At 46.1% G+C, this 9,119-nt stretch overlaps 2 protein-coding genes across 2 annotated transcripts in view; both read left to right on the forward strand.

The window, feature by feature from the left end:
- Nucleotides 1-2,749: 2,749 nt before the first annotated feature.
- LOC110596492 (protocadherin gamma-A10-like) lies at nt 2,750-5,455 on the forward strand. The gene is given in 2 exon segments (XM_021717288.1): nt 2,750-5,343; nt 5,345-5,455. Coding segments are annotated over 2 exon segments (2,583 nt in total). The 5' UTR covers nt 2,750-2,871.
- Nucleotides 5,456-7,348: 1,893 nt separating this feature from the next.
- The window catches only part of LOC103269902 (protocadherin gamma-B7), a 12,553-nt gene continuing 10,782 nt past the window's right edge, over nt 7,349-9,119 (forward strand). Inside the window, exon 1 of the mRNA XM_021717289.1 lies at nt 7,349-9,046. Within this exon, the coding sequence (XP_021572964.1) occupies nt 7,562-9,046 (1,485 nt within the window). The 5' untranslated portion in view covers nt 7,349-7,561. The remainder of the gene's footprint in view (nt 9,047-9,119) is intronic.

Below are 9,119 nucleotides of genomic sequence, written 5' to 3' on the forward strand. Positions count from 1 at the left end.
GTGACGGAGGCCAGCCGCCCCTCTCGGCCACCGCCACGCTGCACCTAATCTTTGCGGATAGCTTACAAGAGATACAGCCTGACCTTGGCGAGCATCTCGCTCCTTCTAATCCCCAGGAGGAGCTGCAGTTTTACCTGGTGGTGGCCTTGGCCTTGATCTCTGTGCTCTTCCTCCTCGCCGTGATTCTGGCCATCGCCCTGCGCCTGAGACGCTCCCCTAGCCCCGCTACCTGGAACTGCTTTCAGCCTGGTCTCTGCGTCAAGTCTGGACCCGTGGTTCCTCCCAGCTACAGCGAGGGCACTTTGCCGTATTCCTACAATCTGTGTCTTGCTCATACTGGTACAACAGAGTTCAATGTCTTAAAGTATAGCGTACCATTACATTCCACTCAAGACACAGTTTGCAGTGATTCTCCTGGGGCCTTAATTCCACCTCAAAGTGGGGATGATTTGACTTCACATCCTGAGACTTTAACATCGGTGAGTTTCTTTTGTGTGATTTCTCTAATATCCTACTTGTATCTCACATTTCGGGCATACTACTTCATTTTAATGTGTAGAATATATTTTTAAACCCATAGTTAATTATCTGGTCTTCTCAATATTTGCTTTTTGAAAATTATATGGTTTCAAGACCTACTTTGTTCATAAGTTGCTCTATCACTTGGTAAAAGATTGGAGATATCTCCAGATTGGAGATATCTTGTCAAGCTCTGCTTAGCAAACAGAAGCAGTGGTCTTGGCTTCCAACAAAATAAATAGTCAATCTATTCAAAGTTACTAAGACTTAAAATGAAATTTCCATGTTCTCTCTATGGGTTTTTAAAACATAAAAAATTCATGGCTGGTAGTGGTGGCTCACAGTTGTAACCCCAGCACTTTGGGAGCCTGAGGCAGGAAGATTGTTTAAGGCCAGGAGTTCAAGACCACCTTTGGAAACATAGTGGTGGCACCTTATCGCTACAAAAAAAATTTTTTTTTTTTTTTTAATTTAGCTGGGCCTGGTGGCATGTGCCTGTAGTTCCAGCTACTTGGGAGGCTGTTGCAGGAGGATCACCTGAGCCTGGGAGGTTGAAATTGAAGTGAGATATGATTGTGCAACAGCACTCCAGCCTGAGTGACAGAGTAAGACCCTGTCTCTATAAACAAACAAAAAGTTCAGGCATGCACTAAATATCAAAACTGGTGCTCCTTTCAAAGGAACATATAGTGTGAATAGTCCTTTAGGTGCTTTTAGGTATCTTCCTTCATTTATCTTAATAGTTTTTTTCAAACTGTAAGCAGCTGAAGAGAGGATATTAGGCAGATCCATTGACTCCCTGAAACTGTATGCAAAGTTATAGATGCATGCATTTTTCTTGGAGGATTCAAAACTTTATACATATTTCCAAAGTTTCTATTGTCCCCCAAACTTAATAATAATCCCCAGAGGGATGTTTGGAGCTCGAGGTCCAAAAGAAGGACTTTTGTTCCTCTGACTTTCTTCTATATTTATGATTCTTACTTTTTCTTGGAGCTCAAACTGTAGTCTTTTCCAATCTCTTTTCATCCACATTGCAAGATAAAGAAATTTCCAGGAAATCAAGTGGAATTCTATTGCCTGTCTCTGTCTCGGATTCTCTAAGATCTTTGAAGAAAAAATATAATACCTTTGAAGAGTTTCATACTTGGGAGGCATAGTGATACAAACACTTGTGAACAACATTCTTTGTATGAAAGAAGTGACCCTCTATACCCTTAAAATTTGAGAATAGAACTTTTCCTGGGTTCATGGGCACACATAGGTGAAGATTCAATGAACCACTTGACTTGGAGTTTCCATACAAATTGCCTAAGAAAAGAGGTTATTGATGCTGGCATTAATGGCGGGATGAAGACATAATTTGACATGAACATTTTGTTAAGGAAAAAAAAATAGCCTGCATCACTATATCCAACTTTGTTTTTAAAAATTTCAGCACTTGCAATTATTTTTACATATTTATCTTCCATTATAATGCAAACGTTTTAATTTGCAACTGTAGTATATGTTTCTTTTAGTTTGTGGTTACCTGCTTGATTCATTTAAATAGGTCAACTTAATTTCTAATAATATATGCCTATAAGAAAAGGTACATTTTTCCAAAAAAATTCATTAAGACTCAGTAAAACTGTTTTAGAAAATAATATTTTGAAAACTTCTTACACAACCTTAAGCTAAACAAATTTAATTAAATAAATAAAAAAAGCTTCAAAGTTATTTCATAAGCAATATAGCTAATATAGTTTCTATATGAATATATACTAAATAAAATTGAACTATTTAAATCACAGCTTCAAATAAAATTGTAAGACTTTCCTGAATATAGTTATAAGGTCATAGAATCTAAAATAAGCGTCATATACCTTCTAAGGTAGGTACATTTCTGTTGGGAAAATAGGTTGCAAATATATATTTAACCAAACATTACCGTGAAATATTTATAGTACGTTCACTCCGCTTTATCGCACCTCCAGTAAGAAACCCACAAATAGCAATTGGTGTAAAGATATTATGGAGAAACCAAAGACTTGATGTCAAATGTAATCCAAAAGAAATAGAGGAGCATTTGCTCTCTATTGCATTATTTATTTGGTGGGTGCAGTAACTTCGTAGGACTGTGAGCGCCGCTGTTGACCTACTAGGAGAGAAACGCAGCCAGCGCTCAATCCGGATTCTCAGGGCTCCAACCGCACAAAGCCCCAGCGTTCCTACGAACCGGCTCCTGGGCTGCAAGGACACTCACTCCAGAATTTAAGGTGCGCAGGCTACAGAGACACCCTGCAGCCACAGAAAGAAAAAGGAACCGGTCGAAACACACAACGTGTCCAGTGAGGACTTCACGAGAATCCCATGACAATGGCCGCTCAGAGGAAGCGCCCCGCCCGCAGCAAGCTGGTCCTGCTCTGCCTTTTCCTCGGGATTCCGTGGGAAGCCGGAGGCCGGCAGATTTACTACTCCGTTCCCGAGGAATCAGAGAAAGGCTCCTTCGTGGGCAACATCTCCAAGGACCTGGGGCTGGAGCCCCGCGAGCTGGCGGAGCGCGGAGTCCGCATCGTCTCCCGAGGTAGGACGCAGCTTTTCGCTCTGAACCCCCGAGGCGGCAGCTTGGTGACCGCGGGCAGGGTCGACCGGGAGGAGCTCTGCGCCCAGAGCGCGCGGTGTCTGGTGAGCTTTAACATCCTTGTGGAAGATAAGGTGAAGCTTTTCGGGATAGAAATAGAAGTAACTGATATCAATGATAATGCCCCGAAATTCCAAGCGGAGCATCTTGACGTAAAAATCAATGAAAACGTCGCTCCGGGAACGCGTTTTCCCCTTCCGGAAGCGGTTGATCCGGATGTGGGAGTGAACTCCCTACAGAGCTACCAGCTCAGCCCCAACAAACATTTCTCCCTGGGAGTTCAGAGCCGTGCCAGTGGTGTCAAGTACCCAGAGCTGGTGCTGGAGCGCGCCCTAGATCGCGAGGAAGAGGCTGTTCACCACCTGGTCCTCACCGCCTCCGACGGAGGCGACCCTCTCCGATCAGGCACTGTCCTCATCAGTGTGACTGTCTTCGATACAAATGACAACGCGCCGGTCTTCACCTTGCCCGAATACCGAGTGAGTGTTCCCGAAAACTTGCCGGTGGGCACTCAGCTGCTGACGGTCACCGCCACCGACAGGGACGAAGGAGCCAATGGAGAAGTGACTTATTCATTTCGAAAATTACCTGACTCACAGTTGTTGAAGTTTCAACTAAACAAATATACTGGGGAAATAAAAATATCAGACAACCTAGATTATGAGGAAACGGGTTTCTATGAACTGGAAATACAAGCGGAAGACGGAGGCGCGTACCTTGCAACTGCAAAGGTGATGATCACAGTAGAAGATGTAAATGACAACAGTCCAGAGGTGACCATCACATCCCTGTTTAGCCCAGTGACGGAAGATTCTCCTCTGGGAACTGTCATAGCCCTTTTAAACGTCCATGATTTAGACTCTGAGCAGAATGGGCAGGTAACCTGTTCCACCTCAGGGAATTTGCCATTTAAATTGGAGAAGTCCATTGATAGCTATTACAGATTGGTGACACACAGCGCCCTTGACAGAGAACAGGCATCCTCTTATAATATCACCATAACAGCCACAGATGGGGGAAGTCCACCTCTATCGGCAGAAACCCACTTTACTCTGCAAGTGGCAGACATCAATGACAACCCACCCACATTCTCTCACATCTCCTATTTTACCTATATCCCAGAGAACAACCCCAGGGGTGCCTCCATTTTCTCCGTGACAGCCCACGACCCAGACAGCAAAGAGAATGCCCAGATTATTTACTCCCTGGCCGAAGGCACCATCCACGGAGCACCTCTATCCTCATACGTATCTATCAACTCAGACACTGGTGTCCTGTACGCACTCAGATCCTTCGACTGTGAGCAGTTTCGTGATCTACAGGTGCAGGTGACTGCCAGTGACCGTGGGGAACCGCCACTCAGCAGCAACGTGACGCTAAGCCTGTTTGTGCTGGACCAGAATGACAACGCGCCTGAGATCCTGTATCCCGCCCTCCCCACCGACGGTTCCACAGGCGTGGAGCTGGCACCCCGCTCCGCAGAGCCCGGCTACCTGGTGACCAAGGTGGTGGCGGTGGACAGAGACTCGGGCCAGAACGCCTGGCTGTCCTACCGCCTGCTCAAGGCCAGCGAGCCCGGGCTCTTCGCGGTGGGGCTGCACACGGGCGAGGTGCGCACGGCGCGGACGCTGCTGGACAGAGACGCGCGCAAGCAGAGCCTCGTGGTGGCCGTCCAGGACCACGGCCAGCCCCCTCTCTCGGCCACCGTCACGCTCACCGTGGCCGTGGCCGACAGGATCCCTGAAGTCCTGGCCGATCTGGACAGTCTAGAGTCTCCCGCCGACTCCGAAACGTCAGACATCACGCTGTACCTGGTGGTGGCGGTGGCCGCGGTCTCCTGCGTCTTCCTGGCCTTCGTCATCGTGCTGCTGGCGCTCCGGCTGCGGCGCTGGCACAAGTCGCGCCAGCTCCAGGCTTCCGGCGGCGGGCTGGTGGGCCTGCCCGCCTCGCACTTTGTGGGCGTGGACGGGGTGCGGGCCTTCCTGCGGACCTATTCCCACGAGGTGTCACTCACCGCGGACTCGCGCAAGAGCCACCTGCTCTTCCCCCAGCCCAACTACGCGGACATGCTCATCAGCCAGGAGAGCTGTGAGAAAAAGGATCCTATGTCTTTGCTAGATGATTCGAAGTTCCCCATAGAAGATACCCCTTTGGTTCCAGTGAGTTTTACTTTTACTCTGTTTCTCTCGTTTAAAAAATTATTATTGGTTTTACTTTTAAGTTTGCAACATGATGGTAGAAAACGTAAATATTTATTTTTGTCATCACTTTTGTTTCCATTTCAATGATACTTGCCTCTTGCTAAAGCGTTGAAGAGTAGAGTTTGATGGTTATTAAGGCTGTTTCTTTTCTTTTTTTAGTTTTCTGGTAAAATTCACCTAGTTTTAAGGAAGGACTTTTGTCATAAGACTGTTATGATTAGCTTTGCAGAGTCTTATAGTTTATAGTGTTATTGAGTACAATGCTGACAATTCCTAAGAGGGACTTCCACACAGAAGTGTCTGTCCATGTGTACATTCCCCTGGGTGGCCGCATGCAGAAACTTGAGCCCGGTCAACAACCCTAATTCGTGTTTTGAAGGCGGTCTGGTAAGTACAGACAAATGTCAGAAAGAAATGCATTCGTTTCTTTAGGAACACAACTTAAATCCAAGATTACTCAATGCTGTTCTTCCCAAGAAGAAGGGCAATAGGCCTTTGTAATTATATGTTTTGAACTATATTTTGTAGTGACAATTGCACTTGAATCCACTTAAATTTTTCATTAATATTCAGTTATAATTTATAACCATATATGCTTAAATTTTTCCAACCATAATTGTAGCTGGTAACACTGGAGCATCCCTTTTGAATATGATTCTCTAATTTCATGCTGCTGCATGGAAGGTATGGCATTTTAATTTAACTTTCCTTGCAACAAGGATTCTACAGGAGGTATAGAAGATTAAATTAGAGACATTTGGGATTCTGTTTTTGTTGTTGTTGTTAAATTTTCCAATCACTAAGACTGAAAATAAATATGGATTGGGGAGACAGATAAATTTGTACATGTTCCCAAGAAAAGGAGCAAGAGATTTGTGACAAAGGTATTTCAGCAGCTCTTTAACAGGAAGGCACACACCTGAAACTCTGAAAACCCTGAAATTAAGAGTCAAACTAAATTTACAGTCAAGGAAGACAAGCCATTTCTGCAGGAGACAATGTAAGCGGAGAAGTATGTAAAATTATTCAAGACAAATGATTAGTGGAGGTACTGATGAACCCATTTAGTTCAACTGATGAACCCATTCAGTTCGGTGAAAATACTGATGTATCTGACTGATCTCTTAATTTTAATGCATTACTAATACTCCACTAAACTTGCTAGCACAGAGTCAAAAAGCATTCTAAAGTTTCTAAACACTTCTAAGACCACGACTTTTTTCACGGCAATCAACATTTGTTCAATGATAGGTCTGTGAAAGAAGAACACACTCTTTTGGCTCATAGTTATTAACTATTAAATTACCGAGACCATTATTTTGAATTTCTTTCCATAAGAGTCAAAATTATTAGGCATCCGTCGCAAATAATACTATTATTTTGAAAAATGCAGGTTTTTAAAACTACTCTTTTGAAATTATAGGTAGTGTAAAAATAATTTTAGATATAATTATTTAAAAGCAATACGGGACACCTTAAATGATATTAGTGACTATGGCAATGACCTTATTCCAATATCTAAATATGAATGAAGGGATTCTTACTTTCTAGACAAATATAAGTTGGAGTTGAAGAAAAAAATGTTTGTTTGCTTCGGTACTTCCAGCTTCATGGATAGTTACTTTTAAAAGGAAAAACAGCGATTGCCTTTGGAAGGAAGCATTGAACAGCAGCAGTCCACGGGATAGGATACCTATAAACCCTCACTCTATATTGTTTTGTGCCTTATTAAATCTTGACAAAATACTTTTATCTATTCAAAATATTGTAAATTTTAATACATTCAAATGTATGATAGTTATGACCTCGTGAAAGATAAGTCATGATGAAAACGGAATTACTGAGGAACAAGATTAAAATATTTTGGCTATAAACTTGTGCTTTAAAAAAAAAAAATTATTGAGACAGAAAACTCAGGCTGCAGTCCCACACAGAGCCTCTGGGCGCCGCTGTCGGCCAGTACAGAGCGAGCGCTGACGCCCGGGATCCCTGAGTCGCTTAGCTTGGGATTCCCTGCGCAGCCAACACCACAAAAAGAAGAAAACCAGCTCACACACTAAAAGAAGCTCCCGGCTACACAGAACCTGCCAGGCACACACGGATTCTCAGCTCCGAGGCTGGGGTCTCCGCCTGACCTGGGCCGAATGCTCTTCCACCGCTGCAGGGAGCACTTTCTCCAACTGGAAGGGCGGGTGCCCAGCGAGACCTAGAGCCAACGATGGGAGGGAGCTGCGCGCAGAGGCGCGGGGCCGGCCCGCGGCAGGTACCATTTCCCTTGCTGCTGCTTTTGTTCTGCCCCGCGCTCTGCGAGCCCATCCGCTACTCCATTCCCGAGGAGCTGGCCAAGGGCTCGGTGGTGGGGAAGCTCGCCCGGGATCTAGGGCTCAGCGTCCTGGATGTGTCTGCCCGGAAGCTGCGGGTTAGCGCGGAGAAGCTGCACTTCAGCGTAGACGCGGAGAGCGGGGACTTGCTTGTGAAGGACCGAATAGACCGGGAGCAGATCTGCAAAGAGCGGAGGAGCTGTGAGTTGCAACTGGAAGCTGTGGTGGAAAATCCTCTGAATATTTTTCACGTCGTTGTGGTGATTGAGGATGTGAATGACCACGCCCCTCAATTCCGCAGAGATGAAATAAACTTAGAAATCAGTGAATCCATCAGCCCGGGGATGGGAACAATCCTTGAGTCTGCAGAAGATCCTGATATTGGTATGAATTCACTGAGCAAATACCAATTAAGTCCTAACGAATATTTCTCACTTGTGGTGAAAGACAATCCCGACGGTGGCAAGTATCCAGAATTAGGATTGCAGAAGGCTCTGGACCGAGAAACGCAGAGCGCTCACCACCTGGTACTGACAGCCCTAGACGGTGGGGACCCTCCCCGAAGCGGTACCGCTCAGATAAGGATCCTGGTGGTCGATGCCAATGACAACGCCCCAGTGTTCGGCCAGGACGTGTACAGGGTCAGCCTTCGGGAAGATGCGCCTCCAGGCACCTCCGTCCTGAGAGTGAAGGCCACCGACCGGGATGAGGGCGTCAACTCGGAGGTCACCTACTCCTTCCTTGGTGTTCCTGACAAAACTCAGCACGTGTTCTCTCTGGATTCCACTACAGGAAACATTGTAACTCGTGAGTCTTTGGATTTTGAAGAAATAGAAAGATATGCCATGAACGTAGAAGCAAAGGACCGAGGATCTCTCTCTGCCCAGTGTAAAGTAATTATAGAAATTCTAGACGAAAACGACAACAGCCCAGAAATAATCATCACTTCTCTGTCTGACCAGATTATGGAGGATTCCTCCCCCGGAATGGTTGTTGCCCTCTTCAAAACACGGGACCGAGATTCTGGGGAAAATGGAGATGTCAGGTGTAGTTTAAGTCGAGATGTTCCATTTAAGATTTATTCTTCTTCTAATAATTACTACAAACTAGTAACAGACGGGGTCCTGGACCGGGAGCAGACCCCGGAGTACAACGTCACCATCACAGCCACCGACAGGGGCAAGCCGCCCCTCTCCTCCAGCAAAACCATCACCCTGCACATCACCGACGTCAATGACAACGCGCCGGTTTTCGGACAGTCTGCCTACCTGGTCCACGTGCCAGAAAACAACCCACCCGGCGCCTCCATCGCGCAGGTCAGCGCCTCGGACCCGGACTTGGGGCCCAACGGCCTTGTCTCCTACTCGATCGTGGCCAGCGACCTGGAGCCCGGGTCGCTGTCGTCCTACGTGTCGGTGAGCGCGCAGAGCGGCGTGGTGTTCGCGCAGCGCGCCT

Source organism: Carlito syrichta, unplaced genomic scaffold, assembly GCF_000164805.1.
Source record: "Carlito syrichta isolate Samal-C Ts95f unplaced genomic scaffold, Tarsius_syrichta-2.0.1 Scaffold309624, whole genome shotgun sequence".
NCBI classification, from domain to species: Eukaryota; Metazoa; Chordata; class Mammalia; order Primates; family Tarsiidae; genus Carlito; species Carlito syrichta.